Genomic DNA, 19,136 nt, shown 5'->3' with positions numbered 1-19,136 from the left:
GAGCAGCAGCTCAGAGGGCTGTTTGCAGCCGGTCGGTGGCAGGCAGAGTCAAGATGAATGGACAGAGGACCCCCTTACTCCCCAGAGGAAAGGGCTGCAACTCCCTGGCCTGGAACTGGGCAGTCCCCTCAGAGACCGTAAAGGTGGCGGTGACCTGGTGGTTGAGGCAGTAAATGGTGTTGCCCAGTGCGGTGCAGTGCAGGGGGGCCGGGTCGGGCAGGGGCAGGGAGGCAGCCCGGCTCCAGGAGCCCGTTACAGTGTTGTAGCGCATCACCGCAGCGCCCACACCCCGCAGCAGGTCGAAGCGGTACAGGAAACCTCCCAATGCCACCATGTCGCTGGGACGCCGGTGGCTGGCACTGTAGGGGCACTCATCCCACGCATCCTTCGCAGGGCTGTACCTGAGCAAGCGGTAGAAGAGGTGGCCCCCGGTGACATAGATGTCCCCACGGCAGGCCACAGCCTCGTGCGCCACAGGGAAGGTGCCCGCAGGGAGGGGCGCGCGCGAGGTCCAGGCATCCGTGCGCGGGTCATAGCGCTCCATGCTGTACAGGCACTCTCCACCGATGGCGTAAAGAAGCCCATCCAGGGCCACCAGCTTGAGCTGGGCACGGGCCTGCTGCATGGGCCGCACCTGGCTCCAGATGTTGGTCAGTGGGTTGTAGCAGAAGACCTCGTTGGAGCAGACAGCCTTGGCACCGGAGCCGCGGATGCCCCCCGCCAGGAACAGGTAGTTGTGCATGGTGCAGAGTCCACAGCCCCGCAGCGGGGCCTCCTCCGGCACCTGTGTCAGGGGCCGCCATGTGTTTTCTTGGGGGTTGAACACGTGCAGGTGCGTGCGAGGAGGCAGGGGTGCGGGTCCCACCGTAGGGGCCTCCTCCCCACAAGGGCCCCTTGTGAGCCCCGAGCGGCTCAGCGGGTAGAGGCTGGGCAGCACAAGGACCCCCACCACCGCCTGGCCCCGGCCCGTCCGAAGGCTCAGGATGCGCTCCCGCTCGGCCCCGCTCAGCTGCCGGTAGAGGCCCGGGTCTCCTAGTACGTGCAGCAGATTGTCGCTCATCAGTGCATAGGTCTCCTGCACCAGGCCAGGCTGCCCGTGCTGCTGGGCAAAGGCCAGTACATCCAGGCAGCTGCCCAGGTCCAGCCGCTGTCGTCGAGCCACGGCCAGAGCGGGCTCCCGGGCTAGGGAGCTGGGCTTCCGAGGCCCCTCCGCCACCCCCCGGCTCCCGGGCCTCTGCAGAAGCACCTTGAGTTTTCGGGCCTCCTGCTTTTCTGTGAGGACTGCCCCGCTGCCTGCAGGGCGGGGCCTCTCCCCTGGAGCCTCTCCCTCCTGCCTCAGTGGTACCATCTGGCTGACCTCCCGCTCAGAGCTCTCTGCTATTTCACACATGCTGCGTTTCCGGGGCCGTGGGACAGGCTGTGAGACCCCCCTCGCGGTGGGGGAGGGTACAGGGCCGGGTTGCCTCTGCCCAGGGGACCGTGATGGGGCCCCGGGCATTGCGGCTCCAGGCAGTGGGGAGTCTAGATGTTTCTCATCCACTGCATCTGGCCTCGGGCCTGAGGGAGGGTCTGGGGTAGGAGCCTCCCTGGTACCCGAGCTTCTCTGCTGTTGCGGACACCCAGCCTCAGGCAGGCCCCCTGTGCCAGCTTCTGTGACCATTCCAACGGCGGAGCCATTCCTGACCTCCAGGCTGGTGGCGGCCCCTTCGGGGGGAGAACCAGACTCTCTGTTCTCAGAGGGTGCATCGGTGCTGGGATCTCTAGGGCTCCTGGGAGCTGCCCTTGGGGCTCTCCCTTGGCGTCTCTCTTGCCTGGGGAAAGGGTGACTCCTAAGAACCATCGAAATAAGGTTTTCCCAGCTAGATGAGATCTGCCCTTCCTGGTTGTCCTTGCAGAGAGCCACACTGGGCTCCTGGGACATAGGCCTTGACTCACTACTCGGGGCAGGGGTCGGAACTGGGGCTGGGGCTGGGGCAGGGGCTGGGGAGGAGGGCGGAGTTGGAGCAGGGGCAGGGGCAGGGGCAGGGGCTGGGGCTGGGGCTGACACTGCCCTGAGAGTTTCATCCTCGGCAGAACCCTGACTAACTCTGAAGGACAAAGAGTCTGAAGGAGAGGAGGTCGGAAGGGTTGAGCCTGCAGGTAAGAGACCTCCATGGGGATGTGCTGTGGGCGGGGAAGCCAAGGGCGGGAGGGGCTTAGGGATGCACGGGGAGAGCGTGGCTGAGCCGGGGGTGTCTGGGGGGCGCTTTTCTGTGTCCAGACTGCCTGCCTCCTGCCCGCTGCTCTGCCCGCGCTGGCCTTGCCAAGATGGTCTCCCTTCTAGGAGGCCATGGCCCCGTTGCTGCTCTGCCCCGCCCGGCCCTGAGCTGAAGAAAGGGCCGTCTCCAGAGCCTTGAGCCCCAGCCTTTACCGCATTGCTGGCGTCTGCGGTCCCCCGTCCTTGAGACAAGAGTGGATGTCCGCATTGCGACCCCTCTGGCCATGGGCCCATGGAGTCTGGGGTCTGGACGAAGCTCCTCTCCCACGGCCAGCCTTCCACGGAGGCTGGGGGTCCCTGAGACTCCCTGGGAGCCTGGGGCCCAGCCTCCCTGCTCTCCAGAGCTAGGACTGAGGCTGGATGGAGGCTGCTCTCCCTGTGCCCCTTCGCTGTGCCCTCTGTCAAAGGCCCAGTCTGCGTGGCACGTGGTGGAGGCAGCTCCAAGGGGAGAGGAGGCCTCTGGGAGCCTGTGGAGAGGCTGCTGGCTGTATCCACGGCATCCCACACACTCACCACAGAGCCCAGGCGGAGGAGGTCCAGCTTTGGGAGGCGGCGGTGTCTATCTTCTGAGCCTTGGTCCACCTGCCACCGCCGGCTTCTTCGACCTCTCTCTAGCGAGCCAGGTGGCCCTACACCTTGTTGCCAGGGGCTGGTGTCCTGTTCTGCTGTGTGGACCAGGGCCTGGTGAGCTGGCACCTTGGCTCGAACACCTCCTGCCTCCACTTGCCCTTCAGTCTCTCTGCCAGGACTCCGAGGGGTGAAGTGTATCAGGAGGGGGCCGGATGTCCCCCCTACTTTGCTCCGACCCAGGAAGGCAGTATCTGGCCTGAGAGGCTCCCTTCCTTTACCTCGCAGGGCTTCCGGAGTGGCACTGTCGTGCCGCCGTCCCAAGGCCCCTCCACTGGCCACCTCGCCGGGTGTCTTGAGCGGAGGTGCCGCTGTGGCAGCCAGGCCACCTCCCCGGAGCTCCTGATCTTGGGCCCCTGCTGCAGCTGGACTCCCCTGGCCACGTCCTGGAGGGTCTGGCTGCCCCTGCCCTGAGCTGTGTCCCTCAACACCACCACTGACCTTGGGCTGCAGGGGCAGGGCTGGGCTGGCTCCTCCAGCCTGAGAAGGCTGGGCCCCGGGGGTTGTGGATGCAGGTCCTGCCGCCTCCTGGTCCTGCCCGGAGCCAAACCAGTGCAAAGCCAGTGCCGTGGCAGCCACCACAGCCAGCGCCAGCAGGGTGAGGACAGCGCTGTCCCAGTCATCCTCCCCATCCCAGCCCCAGCCGGGGCCATCAGGCTCCGAGGCCCCCTGGACCATGGCGCGGGGCTGCAGACTCCGCGTGAGGAGCTGGGTCGCAGGCTGGGAGCTTAGAGTGCTGCCTGCAAGTCTGTCCCACACTCGGGCCTGGACTGCTGTCTGCACAGGCATCAACAATGCGCCCCGCCCACAGGGCTGCCCAGTTAAGGTGGACCTGTGCTGGGGGACAGTCTCTCTGCCTGGCCTGAGGGGGGGGGGTCTCTTCGCCCACACCCGGATTGGGGGTTTGTCTAGGTGGAGCTGTCAGGAGACAACATAATGCACAAGAGCTCCAGGAGCTCAGGGCCTCTGCAGGCAAACCCGCCCCTTCTCCTTTTTCCACAGGTTCCAGTGGCGAGTGACATCGTTCCTCAAAGCTGTTCCGGTATCCCAGACCCTCACAGACCCTCACAGCCCCCCAGATCTCCACCCTATTGTTCCAACTCTCAGCCTGTGTCCAGCCTCAGAGGCTCTGTTAGGGAAGAGCATAGTGAGATGCTATCTGTAGCTTTGGCAACATGATGCAGCCCTGATGAAATTACCAGAAACCCAAGAAGACAATTCCACTGTGGGCCAGTGGGGGAGGGGTGGGCGGGCACATACTCCATGGTGCCAACCCTGCAGGCTGGCCTCTGAGAGAGACCACGGAGGGCATGGTGTCCTGACAGGAAGCTCTGCCTTAGAAAGTGCAACCTCCTGTCACCTCAGGTGTGAAGTAGAGATTTGCACTATTGTCTCCCAGGATGTATAGGGGTGCGTGAGAGGGGCCAAGGCTGAAGGCCCCACCTCCCCTCCTCCGGCAGCCTCTGGACCTCCCTTACCCTGAGTTCAGCAGAGATGGGATAGTTTTCCAAAGGAATTTTCTAAGCTGTCGAGAGGGGGGAAAAATGAACAAAATAAAGAAAATCCAAAAGTTGTATTTTTCTCTTTATTAGCCTGTCTTATTAGAAACCCACCTGCCCTTTCTAGAGCCTCCTAGGCCTCCCCCTGCACCCTGTGGGCCATCTTGACTGCTCCAACACCTCTCTCCTGGTGCCCCCACAGAACCCTAAGCTCAGCCTGCTGTTACCCCTGGTACGTCATCAGCCAGCCACCAGGATCACTCAGAGACCCTCGTCTGAACCCAGGTACTCTATCAACCTGATTTCTGGGTGTCCCATCTCATTCCTTGGCCTTCCGTCATCTTCGCCAAATCACTCCGCCCCAGCCCCTTCACTGAAACTCAGCCCCCTCGGGCATGTGCCTGGCCTCCTTCAGTTTGGTTTCTCAGCTAAGGAGCCATGTCTGCTCCGTCTGCTTCACACTTAAGCTGATCTCAGGAATAAGTCTTGGGACAGGTAGAACCCAGATATGAATAAGAGCCAGGAGCCTCTGGGACAAAGGCAGGGCCCTCATAACACGTACTTGTTCCTTCCTCCAGGACACAGGACTTCTCCCTCAGGCAGTGAGATGGCCAAGGAGCATCCCTGGCACCCAGCCTGCGCTCTGCTAGAACTCAGGTACCTCACCCATCTGATCGCTTCCCAGCTCCCCTGAGCATATTAGATGACAGTAAGAGGGTGGAAGGTGTGCCCATGCCTTAAGGTGGACCTCAGTTTGGTGTCAGGCTTTATGGGCACTGCCCTTATTCCTGTCCCAGTCCTAGGCTCTACCTCTTGGTTGTTTGGGGTCCAGGGACCTAGAAAGAATGGAGATGGAATACCCACCTGCACCTTACAGGCCACAGCACTTCATCAGGCCTTTCTGCCTAGCTTCTGAAGACACCCGTTGTTAGTCAGGGCCCCAGGCTGCTGTCAGAGAACAGAAGTGTCCACCAAGTGATACCTTAGGGTGCCGTGGTGGGGAGGAACCAGCACAGAAAATCATCCCAATCAGTTTCACAAGGTGTCAAGGACCATGATGGGTCTTGGTGGCACACAGGTGACCAAGGAAGGGTCTAGTACTATCCTCTGCGAAAAGAAAACACCTCCCTTTGTCAAAATCCAGGTGGAAGGCAAAACTCTGTGGCATGGAGAAACTCCCTGTTGGGAAGGTGACTGAGGAAATGTTCCCTCCCTAAGTTGTGGGAGATTTGCCCTCCTAACTTCCCAGAGAGAGTAAAAATGTAGTACCACCGGAAAGGTGACAGAACATGAAGTCACCTACACAAATTGTGAAATGAAAGTAATTGTTACAGTTGTACTATGAGACAGAGTAAGTATCAAAATTACCATCAAGGTAAAAAGCAAACATGAAGCAAGTAGATCCCTAGAAGGTCTGACCTTTAGTGGCCTTCTGTTGAGGCAGAAATCCTTCTCCAATCTACAAAAGGAAGAGAGACGGCTTCATGCCTGGTACGTGAAGCTTGTTTCCTCAGACAGTACAAAACGGGAATGGAGGGTTCTCCTTCCTATCAGCTGTCACCACCATCCATGCACTGGGCGCCTGGGAGCGGAAAATGCATCCACATATGAGCTGATCCACTGTAGCTGCTCATAGAAAACCCCAGCACTGCCTGGTCACTGAGCCTGAACAAAGCTGGACAGTGCCCTGGCCACCAGGGTGCCCTTTGTAAAACATTTAGTGGAAGAAAAGCACAGTGACATGATGACATAATTCCGAATGGAGAATACATGAGATGGTGGAGAGCAGCAAACCTCACCAAATGTAGGGTTTCTCTATCATTGGAATTTTGTAAAAGCAGGAAATATTTATCATCAGAAATGATATAAAAGAGAATACAACATTATATAATATTTATAAGTTAAAAGTATACATGTATTTTTATGTATGTATAAATAAACCTAGAATAAGTTTTAAGGCTTAGAAAATATAAATCCCAGATTTAGGGGTGCCTGGGTAGTTCAGTCGGTTAAGCATCTGACTCTTAATTTCAGCTTGGGTCATGATCTCGCAGTTCATGGGTTTGAGCCCCATGATGGGCTCCGCGCTGTCAGCATGGAGCCTTCTGGGATTCTCTCTGTCTCTCTCTCTCTCTCCCCCTCCTCTGCTCTCTCTGTCACTCAAAGTAAATAACTTTAAAAAAATTTTTTAATAAAAGAATTAAATACTTGGTAATAAATCTAACCAAGGAGGTGAAAGACTTGTATGCTGAAAACTACTAACATTTTGCTGAAAGAAATTAAAGACCTAAGTAAATGGAAAGACATCCCAGACTCATGGATTGGAGGACTTACTATTGCTAAGATGTCAGTACTACCAGGGCGCCTGGGTGGCTCAGTCAGTTAAGCATCTGATTCTTGATTTCAGCTTAGGTCATGATCTCGCAGTTCATGGGATCAAGCCCAATGTCAGGCTCCACACTGAGTGTGGGGTCTGCTTGGGATTCTCTGTCTCTCACTCTGCCCCTCTCCCCAACTCATGCATGCACTCTCTCTCTAAAATAAAATAATAATAATAATAATAATAATAATAATAATAAAGATGTCGGTACTACCTACAGTGACCTATAGATTCAATGCAACCTCTATCAAAATTCCAATGCTCACTTTTGTAGAAATGGAAAAACCAACCCTCAGATTCATATGGAATTGCAAGAGGCCTCAAATAACCAAAACAATCTTGAAAAGAATAAAATTAAAGACCTCACACTTCTCAACTCCAAACTTAGTACAAATCTACAGTATTCAAAACAGTGTGTGGTATTGGCACAAGGACAGACATATAGACCAATGGAATAGAAGTGAAAGTCCAGAAATAAATCCATGCATCTATGGCCAGTTGATTTTTGGCAAGGGTGCAAGGGCTTTTCAATGGAGAGAGAATGGTCTCCTTGACAAATGGTGCCGGGATAGCTGGATATCCACATGCAAAAGAATAAGTTGGACCCCTACCTCATGCTGTATAAAAAAAAAATTAAAATGGAACAACAATCTAAGTTATAAGAGATAAAACCATAAAACTCTTAGAAGAAAAGCATAAGGATAAACATTCATGACCTTGGATTTAACAATGGATTCTTAGATATGACAGCAATAAAAATGAACAAAATAAGAAAAAAATAGATAAACTAGATTGCAGTGAAACATAAAACTTTTGTTCAAAGGACATTATCAAAAAAGTGACAACTTTCAGAATGGGAGAAAATATTTTCAAATCATATTTCTGATAAAAGTCTAGTATCCAGAATATATAAAGTACCCTTACAACTCAACAACAAAAAGACAACAACCCATTTTTAATGTTTATTTTTGAGAGACAGAGTGTGAGCTGGGAGGTTCAGAGAGAGAGGGAGACATAGAATCTGAAGCAGGCTCCAGGCTCTGAGCTGTCAGCACAGAGCCCCGATGCAGGGCTCGAACTCACGAACCTTGAGATTATGACCTGAGCCGAAGTCAGATACTTAACCGACTGAGCCACCTAGGCGCCCAACAACCCATTTTTTTTTTTTTAATAGGCAAAGATCCTGAATAGGCATTGCTCTAAAGAAGATACATAAATGACCAGCAAGCACATGAAAAGATGCTCAACATCATTAGGGAAATGCTAATCAAGACTGCAGTGAGGTACCACTTCACATCCACTAGGATGGTTACAAATTAAAGAGATAGAAAGTAGGAGCTCCTGGGTGGCTCAGTCGGTTAATCATCCAAATCTTGGTTTTGGCTCAGGTCATAATCTCACAGTTAATGAGTTTGAGCCCCGCGTCAGGCTCCGTGCTGGCAGAATGGAGCCTGCTCAGGATTCTCTCTGTCCCTCCCCTGCTCATGCATGCTCTCTCTCTCTCTCGCTCTCGCTCTCGCTCTCTCTCTCTCTCTCTCAAAATAAATAAACTTTTAAAAAATCCTGCTAAAAAAAATTAAACATACAATTACCGTATGACCCACCAATTTTAGGTATATACCTAACAGCATTAAAAACAGACCCTTAAAGGGGCGCCTGGGTGGCGCAGTCGGTTGAGTGTCCGACTTCGGCCAGGTCACGATCTTGCGGTCCGTGAGTTCGAGCCCCGCGTCGGGCTCTGGGCTGATGGCTCAGAGCCTGGAGCCTGTTTCCGATTCTGTGTCTCCCTCTCTCTCTGCCCCTCCCCCATTCATGCTCTGTCTCTCTGTCCCAAAAATAAATAAACGTTGGGAAAAAAATAAATAAATAAATAAATAAATAAACAGACCCTTAAATAAGCATTTGTACATACATGCTCATAGCAGCAGTATTCATAATAGCCAAGAGGAAGAAACAGCCCAAATGTCCATAATGTATAATTAACATTATGCTGAGTGCAATAAGCCAGACACAAAAGGACAAATATTCTGTGTTTCACTTATAGAGGTACCTTATAGTCAAATTCATAGAGACAGAAAGTAGATTAGGGTTAACAGGGACTGAGAGAAGAGAAGGAGTTTTTTTTTTAATGAGCACAGAGTTTATGTTGGCCATGATGAACAAGTTTTGGGTAGAGATGGTGGTGATGAGTACGCAGCACTGTGAATGTATTTAATGCCCCTGAATTGTGCCCTTACAAATGGCTAAGAGTGTAAATATTATAAGCAGTCCCCAAAGTGTCATTATTCTGCAGCATAGACCAGTCATAGATGTTCTGAAGGCACCCATGTAAGGTTCCAACAGCAAGGGTGACCAGGAACACTGATCCCATTATATATTTGTAGGTTCCCCAAAGAGTGACTAGTCATGTCTAGTTTCTCCAAGTGACAAGAAATAAATCAAAGAATGTCCAGGCCCAGGGGCACCTGGGTGGCTCAATGGGTTAAGCGTCTGACTCTTGATCTCAGCTCAGGACTTGATCTCGGGGTCATGAGTTCAAGCCATGCCTTGGGCTCCCCACTGGGTGTGAAACCTACTTTAATTCTTTTTTCAATGTTTACTTATTTTTGAGAGAGGGAGAGAGACAGAGTGCGAGCCAGGGAAAGTCAGAGAGAGAGGGAGACACAGAATCCGAAGCAGGCTCCAGGCTCTGAGCTGTCGGCACAGAGCCCAACGTGGGGCTCCAACTCACCAACTGTGAGATCGTGACCTGAGCTGAAGTCGGACACCTAATGGACTAAACCACCCAGGCCCTCCTCATGAAACCTACTTTTAAAAAAGTGTCCAGGCCCAGGAACAGCCCCCAGCAGTGTGCATATAGAGAACTAAGGTGTGTGTAGGAGGAACCGAGCAATGGGACACGGACATCAACCAAGGCCTTGCTGTGTCTTGGCAGACTGGCTCAGTCAGGGTGGGTCTGTTGTCAACAAAGCCTCCTAAAGAGTGAAGGGATGTCTAGACTTCTGCCTCAACAATTTAGAAATTCTGTTGGGTTCACTAGGCTGACAGCTGCTATCAACAACCAGTAGTTAATAAATAAATCAAGGAGTAACAGCTGAGAAATGTGTTTTCTTTACGTGTATTTCAAGTAACTTGAAACACATATTCCCACAGACATGCATGTTATACAAGTGCACAACACACACAACTGGCTGTGTGATCTAGGAGTAGCGTCCTCCCTTCCCTTCTCTGGCCCCCACCCAGGAACACATCAGCTTGTGTAAGAATTCGTTTGTTTTATTCTTTACATTTTATTTTGTTTCTAATTTTTGTGTTTTTTCCCTCCTCCCATCACCCCCATGGAGGGGGAGGTCAGGGGTTTTTGTTTTTGCTATTCTCTGTTTTCTTGCTTTTTCATTTGGAAACTCTCCTATAGTTTTCTATTCCACTGCTGTTCATTTTCCTTCCCTGCTCTCTTAATTCAGACACTTATGACTGTACCACTGGTCACAAACAAGAAGTTTAATATGCTCTCCTAACAAGATCCCTCCACAAGATAAAACCTCTAGAATAATTTCTCTCTCCCATTTCTCTCCCTGTCTCCCCATCTCCATGAGAAGTTTGGAAAGATTTTACCTCTCCCAAGCATCTGTTCTACTGAAACAGTTTAATCTTTATTAGAACCTCCCCCACACTGTGTGTGTGTGTGTGTGTGTGTGTGTGTGCACGCGCGTGTGCACACGTGTATGTGTGAATTGCGGACGTGTGTGCGTGCGCGTGCTTGTATAGGGATAGAGATTCCTTGCTCAACAACGTTTCTTCCTTGCCGCTGTATCAGGGTCTGGTTCTGGTGTATCTGCCGTCTGTCTTTCATCTTTCCCCACTATTTTCCTCACTGCTACCTGGATGCTCTGCCCCTGACTTGTGGAACATTCCAGCCCTGTGCTGTGCTCTGGCAGGTGGAGGCTGTTCCGACTGGGCCATGGGTTCCAGGCTGTGTCTTTTCCTGCCGTGCTCTTGCTATCCCACCGTTCTCCAGCGCCTGGTGTTGAAGAGGACAGACCTGATGCCATTCTGACTTTTCTTTTTGTAGGTAATTTGGGTTTTCTTCCCAGAAGCTTATAGGGCATCTTTTCTTAGAATCAGATCATTATGTTTTCTTAGCAGGCCACCCTGGGATTCAGGGATCTCTTTGCTTCCCAGACTTGAGTCTGTCTCCAGCTGAGCAGAGTTCTCTTCTACTTTTCATTGAAGTATGGCCTCTGTGCCACCCTTTCCTTTTTCTCCTTTGGGAGCACCCGCGTCTAGTCACATACATCTGTGCCTCTCCTCCAACAGGCTTATCTTTGTTCCTCATGATTTCCATCTCCTTTTCTTTCCTATGCTTTCTACGTGGTGGTCCAGGCCACCTGTTCACATTTCAGCCATGACCATTCTCTGCTGTAGTTCAGATACCGCAAGTTTGAGACATCATTGTTCTATTGTGCGTCCATCACCTTCGAAAATTTCGGTTTGCCGGGGAGTTGTTTTCGAGCATATACTTGTGCGCATTGCACTTGTCCTTCCTCTGTGCTCAGTGTTTTTTATTCAGGAGTTTAGCTATCTTCCTCGTCCACGATTCCGTTTCACTAGCTTCGGGAAATTGGCCTTCCTCAGTCTCAGTAATATCACACAGCTGGCCAGTGCAGGCTTCTTGAAATGTTTTCTCAGCTCAGCCCTCACTGTGCCATTCCTCTTGGTTTTCCTTGTGCCTCACTGGTTGCTGGTTCCTCCCCTTCTTGCCAGCCACAAGTGTGCCTGGGCCTGTTGTGGGCCCTCCCAAGCCTTGCGGATGGCAATGACCGTCGTGTAGTTCCTGTCACATGGTTGCTGTGCTACCACATGAACGATGCCTAATGTGGGCCGGACAGCAAGATGGCCCGATAACGTAAGAGGAAATTGCGCCAGGAACCGTGATGTCGATCTAATGATGTTCGTCGAAAATGGCACCTTTGACAGCCATGTAAGGTACTTGTGGGGGAGTTTATGTCACAGTAATGTGGTTGGGGATGGACGTGTCTTCCTGCAATCTGACCCGCTCTCACTGTAGATGGCAAAATATCACTCTACCAACATAACCATCACCCAGGAGGACCACAGAACCTTGAGAAGCTGTGCTCAGCAAATGTCACACCACCTGATGGCTTATGGAATAGCTGAGATGTGGCCTTAGACCCAAGCCCAGGAGACTGTCGCTTCTTTGTGATTTATGTGTCAGAGTGCTCATTTCTGCCAAATCTCTAGCCTGGGACTGCCCTAGTGGCCGAGAATCCAGTGCTTTCCCTTTCCTTCACCCACATCCGCTCTACGTCAGGGGTTCACAATGTCTGCTTTTGTAAAGAGCCAGGTAATAACTATTTTTGCCTCTGCAGGTCATATGGTCTCCGGTAACTACTCCGCTTTGCTATTACAGCATGAAAGCCACCATAGAAAACAGTAGATGAGGCAGGCTGGCTTAGTGGCCCCTGCTCTAAGGGATCCCATCCATTCCCAGGGCTCGAGGATGCTTTCCAGGCCCGTTTCCAAGCTAGACGTCGCCACTGAGCCCCAGGTGCGTGCGTCTCCCCAGTTAACATCTTCGGCTGGGGGCGTAATAGCCATCTTGAACCTCAGACGCTCAAATCAAGACTTGATCTTTCCACCGTTCTGGATACGGCCAGTTGCACTCAACTTCCATTGTCATCAGCTGCTTCTATGCATTTTCCTGTATTTCAGAACCTAAAAGCTGAAAAACCACGTTTTTCAGACCCCCTTGCGGTGGGACTTCCGAAGGAGTGGTTGCATCAAATGCACGCTCATGGGACGACACAGGAGGCAGGGTGGCCATGCAGTCTCTGGGCACACGATGCCACAGCGATGGCTGTCAGGGCAGGGTGGGGTGCGGTTGGCAGGAGAGAGACCACAAGGCCCCAAGTTCCTGGCCTCACAGTCACGGCTACGCAAGTCTCTCAGACTCAAGGGGCCACCTCTCAGTCCACACGCCCCAGCCCATCTGAAGATTTTGTAGTGTCCCCTGTAATAAATCCGTTTCTGCCATAGCTACTTGAGAGCGGTTTCTGTTTTCTGCACCGAGCGTGATTGATTCACTCGCCCCAGCTGCCCCGCTCCCCATCAGCTTAACCTCAGAAATGACCTCTCTCTCCATTTTCTGTGAATTGAGTTCCAGTCAGAAGCTTCAAAGCCACACCAGTAATGCGAACAGGAAGAAAATGCGATGAAGAAGTGTTAACTAAGAAAAGGAGATTCCCCCTCAAGTAGACAGAAGAGTGTTCCAAGGGACCCCCCCCACTGAAAAAATCCACATGTGACGTTTGATTCCCCCAAAATTTACCTAGTACTGATGACATAAACAGTGGGGAACACACATCTTGAATGTTTTATGTATTATGTGCTGTATTCTTACGATAAAGCTACAAACACTGTACTGTATTTATGGAAAACATCAGCCTATAAGGGGATGTGCGGGTCACACCCGTGTTGTTCAAGGCTCCCAGCTGCACACCCAGGGCTGACAGAGAGAAGAACCCAGAACCTGGAAGAGCCCCACACCTGCCACAAGGGTGAGGCTCCTCTTCTCTGGAGGGTGTGGCTTCCACAGGTGGAGAAGAAAAGAGGGCGCGAGTCTGAGCTGGCGGGCAAGAGCAGTTGCCACACGGTGCAGAAACTTGAGAGGGTGCAGGCAGGACGCAGCTGGCCTAGCCGGGCTGCTCAGGTGACAGCCTCCCGCCTCCCGCCATCGGATCCTGGCCTCTGCACCAAACAGCGCGCCGCAAGGAATGAAGGCCCTTCTCTAGGCCAGTCCTTGCGGTGTCCCTCCGGCACCCCCTATGGACAAAACCTAGCACCACACCAGCTGGCAAAGGGGAGGTGTAGGGGGGGCTGGGCAGTGTCGGTGCAAACAGAAGGGGGGAGGGGTTTAGTGCTGGGAGGGGACGGAGTGAAAGTGGCACACTGCTCGGTCCATCAAAGCAGAAGCAATGAGTGATCCCCACCTTTCCTTTATCGCTTACATCCAATATATTACCAAAGCGTGTCAGTTTTAGCACCAAAACCTATCTCCAACCACACTCTCTCCTTCTCTCTCCATCATCACTGCTTTACTCAAAGTCACAACAGATCCAACCTGGACCTACAGAAATGTAACCTGTTCCTAAACTGGTAAACTCAAAACCATAATCCAGTCCATCCTCCCCAAAGTAATCTATGCAGCCAATGCAATTTCAATCAATTTCAACTCATTCAGAAATTCACGTAGGGAAAAAAAAAATGTGTAAAATGTTCCAAGTAATTTTGGAGAGGAAGCCAAAACAGAAGGGACTTGCCCTATCAGAAATCAAAAGACACTAGAAGCCCATAACGGAACATTCCAGTGTAGGTGCAGGGATAGACAGATAGGAATTTAGAGCCCAGAAACAAACCTAGGGGAGTTTAGTATATGATCAAGTTAGCAATTCAAATAATCAAGGAAATGATGTTTTTTTGAAAAATGGTATTGGAAGACAGGACAATAAAGTATATTCTTCCCTCATACTATACACAGAATAGGGATGCCTGGGTGGCTCAGTTGGTTAAGCATCTGACTTCAGCTCAGGTCATGATCTCACAGTTCAAAAATTCAAGTCCCACATCAGACTCTGTGCTGGCAGCTCAGAGCCCAGAGGCTGCCTCCGATTCTGTGTCTCTCTCTGCCCCTCCCCTGCTCATGCTCCCTTGGTCTCTTAAAAATAAACATTAAATAAATAAATAAATAAATAAAGTTATTTACATTAAAAAAAAAACTACACACAGAATAAATTCCAAATGATGAAAACTTTGAAATCACAGGTTTGTGTGTGTGAGTGTGTGTGCTAGGATAAACAAGAGAACAGTGTTCCAGTGTTGAGCTGCTGGGCCCAAAGCTAGAAGCCCAAAAGGAAACGTTTGACATATTGGACTATATAAAAACATATTTTTTCTGTACAGGAAAAGATTACCAATAACAAAATAGAAAGAAAAACTACAAATCTGGAAAACATATGACCCCCAAAGTTAAATATGTAACATAAAGATGTCTTGGGGTGCTGGCTGGCTCAGTCCGTGAAGCGTGCAACTGTTGATCTCAGGGTCGTGAGTTTGAGCCCCACATTGGGTGTAGAGATTACTTAAAAATAAAATCTTTTAGGGGAGCCCAGGTGGCTCAGTGGTTAAGCTTCCGACTTCGGCTCAGGTCATGATCTCACAGTCTGTGGGTTCAAGCCCCGCACTGGGCTCTGTGCTGACGGTTTGGAGCCTGGAGCCTGCTTCAGATTCTGTGTCTTTCTCTCTCTACCCCGCCCTCGCTCATGCTCTGTCTCTCTCTCTCTCTCTCTCTTTCAAAAATAAACCTTAAAAAATGTTTACATAAAAATCAGAAAATAAAATATTTTAAATAAATGTCTTACAAATCAATAAGAAAAATATGAGAAAAACAACAGAAAATTTGATAGAAACACGTGAACAGGCAGTTTGTCGAAATGTATATGGCCAATAAATACATGAAATACGTTCATTCTTCCTAAGAACCAACGAATGCAAATCTCAACAAAACAAGACCTTATTTTCACATCAGACTGGCCAAGGCCAAGGCATAGAGGCAGTGTGATTCATTAAGGGTCTGGAGTGTGAGAGCCAGATAGTCTGCATCTGAATCTCAGTTCCACCGCTCTCTAGGCATGTAGCCCTTCATGCCTTCATGTAGTTTCCTAATCTGTAAAATTGGAATAAATAATAGCGCTTTACTCCAACTTTGCTGTGAGGATTAAATAAAATAATTTCAGTAAATTAGTACTCAGTATAGTGCCTGACACATAATACATGCTCTATGAATATATTTGGCTCTATTTAAAAGGTTGATCTTAGGGGCGCCTGGGTGGCGCAGTCGGTTAAGCGTCCGACTTCAGCCAGGTCACGATCTCGCGGTCCGGGAGTTCGAGCCCCGCGTCGGGCTCTGGGCTGATGGCTCGGAGCCTGGAGCCTGTTTCCGATTCTGTGTCTCCCTCTCTCTGCCCCTCCCCCGTTCATGCTCTGTCTCTCTCTGTCCCAAAAAAAGTAAATAAACGTTGAAAAAAAAAATAAAAAATAAAATAAAGAAAAGAAAAATAAAAGGTTGATCTTAACCTTCACTGGTTAGGGTGTACAGAAAAAGAAACACAATTCATTGAAGAAAGTATAAATTAATCTATTTATTCATCAAATATTTATGACCCACTGGAGACACAACAGCAAGCAAGAGGCTCAGTCAGCACCCTCACTGGCGAGCATTCTAGGGAGGCTGCACTTCTGAGGACGGCAATTAGGCAACATTCGCCAAATCGTCATCCCCTTGACCCCACAGTCCCACATTAGGAAGTTTATCCCAAAGAACTATTTGGGTAAACTTATGAAGATTAATTTAGTAGAATTCAGAGTACCTGGGATCACAATCTGAAGCTGCAGAACCAACCCAAATATCTACGAATGAGGACTGGTCAAGTCATCATACGGGAAGGCACAGAATCGCGTGGGTAAGACAGGCCCATTCTGGGATAAGACAAGCGTCCAGGGCGCTCTGCTTCTGGCTGTGTGTCTTTCTGCATAGGTTGGCTTTTTCCTTACAGCTGGATGCACCACGCTTATATCCTGGGTAGAAATCCGGCTATTTCCATGGAGGAGGGAAATAAATGATTCATTGGCTGAAGAAACAAAGGCAAACGAGGAAAAACCAGGTCCCATCACTGTCCACTAACCCCAGGAATCTAGTCCTGCCCCCAGCCCTCATTTTCTGCCCACACATTCTAGGAGCTCACCCTTCCCCGACTTTCTGTCTTTCTACAGCCGCTGCTCCTGCACCTGGTGGCTGAGCCCAGGCAGAGTCCCAGGCAGATGGGGAGTCCTGGGGCACAGGGGTGCACACCAGTCCTGGAACTTCCCACTCAGGTCCCGGTTCCCACTCAAATGCTGGCCCTGGATGGCCAAGCTGCTGCGAGCCCCTGGAAGCCCACAGCTCACAGCTCAGTGCACCCCAGATCCCACGTGTGGGTGGACCAACCCGGTGTGTCTGATTTTATGGGGGATCTTCTGTCAACACCCCCCCTCTGGTATCCTGCAACATGCTTTTCAGAAATTATCATCTAATAAGCAGCAATAATGATTTTATTGACTCATTCTTTAATTAGCAATTAAAATGAGCAATTTTAAAATATTTTTGTTTTTAAAATATTCTAATTCAGTAAAATACTTCACATATGAAATAAAGTTTGTACCAACCAAACAAAAATAGTACACCTTGCCCTATCTCAGTATTTTAATTTTTTAAATTTATTTATTTATTTTGAGAGAGAGAGAGAGAGAGAGAGAGAGAGAGAGAGAACCCCAAGCAGTCTCCGCACTGTCAGAGCGGGGCCGATGCGAGACTTGAACTCACCAATTTAAGCTGAAATCAAGAATCGGACACAACCAACTGAGCCACCCAGGAGTCCCTCACTATTTAAAATCTTAAACACAAATAAAAACTCCAAATGGTCACAGAATTGCAAAAGTGCGAAAACTGAGTTCTGTTTCTTCTTCCTTCTTGCAATCACTCTGGTCTCATTGCTCATCTCAAATCTAAGGCTTAAAAGGAGAAATATGTGTCACCTCGGGGAGAGGAGACACAACTGCCCCTTGAGCTCCAAAAGCCGTTTCGAATGTCCAAGCATGAGGCACTGAGTCCCCTAAGAACAACTTGTAGGGAGTCTGCATTAACTTCCATACAGAATACAACATTTAATAAAGATAATAAAAATTGCTAACTTGAAACTTACATACATGCTATTAAAATTCAACAGTAACCACAGTATCTTTTTAAACCACTAACAAAAGATTTGTGGGGTAGGAGTATCTTCTCCCTGACCTTCTTTAAAATTGCTGGTCTCGTAAGGATAATAAAAGGCTGATCAATTTGGCACACCCTCAGTGTTATTTTAAAATTCTCTTTAGACAATGCACCCTCTAGCTGCCTCTCCCTTTCGGCCCTCAGGTCCCCCCTGGAGGGCCCAGACGCGCAGCTCCCAGCAATCCCCAGCTTGCCTCACGTTCCATGCCACACTGGGCTCAGAGCTCCCTTGGCAAAGACCAGAATTCCCACAAACCACTGGGCACTCCTTCTCATCCCCTGCCCCCTTCCGAGAGTAGGCAGGTGACTGGCAGAGCTGGGTAAAATGGACACATTCTTTTCATTTCCTTCATTGCTTTTTTTTTCTGTTTGTAAGATAAACACTAAGTTTCTTTACTTAAATTTTTCCTTCATTAATAATGAAGTTATTTAGGGGCACCTGGGTGGCTCAGTCAGTTAAGCATCTGACTCTTGGTTTCAGCTCAGGTCATGATCTCGGGGTTCTTGGGTTCAAGCCCCACATCGGTTCTGTATTGACAGTGCAGAGCCTGCTTGGGATTCTCTCTCTCTCCCTCTCTCTCTCTGCCCATCCCCTGATAGCACTCTCTCTCAAAATAAATAAACTTTAAAAAATAATGAAGTTATTTAAGGCTATACGTTTTCCACTGAACACAGCTGTAGCAATGTCCTGTGGAGTTGGGTATGAGGGATCTACCTTTGCAATGTTTTCTACATAACGTGTAACTTCACATTTGAGTTTCTCTTTGATCCAGTGGTTTTTAGATGAGAATTTGTCAGGGCGCCGTACACTTCTGGAATGGGGGCACTGAAGCCCAGCGAAGAGCCAGGCCAGCGCTCTGGCGCAAGGCCCTGCCTGCAGGGCGGCGGCACCGGCGACGACTCCGCGGAGAAGCCTCCAGGGCTGGGTTGCGGGGGGCGGAGCCAGGTTGGGGTAAGGGGCGGTCAGCCCCGTTGCCAGGAGGCGGAACCTGGACACAATGGGGTCTGAGAGTCGGGCCGGGAGGGGGCAGGCATCCGGGCACCCCACCTCGCCTTCCCCGCCGGGAGCCACAAGAGCAGGTTAGTGCATCAACTCTGGAGCCCCCTCTGGGCACCAGGTTCCCCACGTCGCCTCCTCGCCCCAGTGTCTTGGCCGGATGCCCCTAAAATATCCCAGCCCCCCAGAACCCCAGGGAATTCCTTCCCCCCAGGACTGAGTCCAAACTTGGCGCGCTCACACACCCCTATTGGACTCACTTTGGGGGCTTGAAGCTCCGGCCCGGCCCCCCGCCGCCCCCCGCCGAGCCGGGGAAGCTCCGGTTTGTTTTCCCGGCGCCCGGGATACAGGATGGGCCCCACCCCCGGAGTCGGGAGGAGCTGGAGCGGAGAAGCGCGTTCGGCGCGAGTCCTGGGTGGAGGGGCCGGGGCCGCCACCTTCTGTCCACAGGTGCCGCGGGCCGTAAGCTCACCCCACCCTCGCGCGCC

At 50.7% G+C, this 19,136-nt stretch overlaps 1 protein-coding gene across 1 annotated transcript; it reads right to left on the bottom strand.

The window, feature by feature from the left end:
• Nucleotides 1-10: 10 nt before the first annotated feature.
• KLHDC7B (kelch domain containing 7B) lies at nucleotides 11-3,562 on the bottom strand. Its single transcript, XM_047066425.1, has 2 exons — nucleotides 2,411-3,562; nucleotides 11-2,014 (listed from the first exon to the last, which is right to left on the bottom strand). The coding sequence occupies exons 1-2, from the start codon at nucleotides 3,560-3,562 to the stop codon at nucleotides 11-13; spliced, it is 3,156 nt and encodes a 1,051-aa protein (XP_046922381.1).
• Nucleotides 3,563-19,136: the final 15,574 nt, after the last annotated feature.

The sequence above is a fragment of the Lynx rufus genome, unplaced genomic scaffold (genome assembly GCF_022079265.1).
Source record: "Lynx rufus isolate CCGP_SWC_20201006 ecotype Redwood Valley unplaced genomic scaffold, mLynRuf1.p SCAF_7, whole genome shotgun sequence".
In the NCBI taxonomy this organism is placed as follows: domain Eukaryota; kingdom Metazoa; phylum Chordata; class Mammalia; order Carnivora; family Felidae; genus Lynx; species Lynx rufus.
This window is presented reverse-complemented; position numbering and strand designations above follow the sequence as displayed.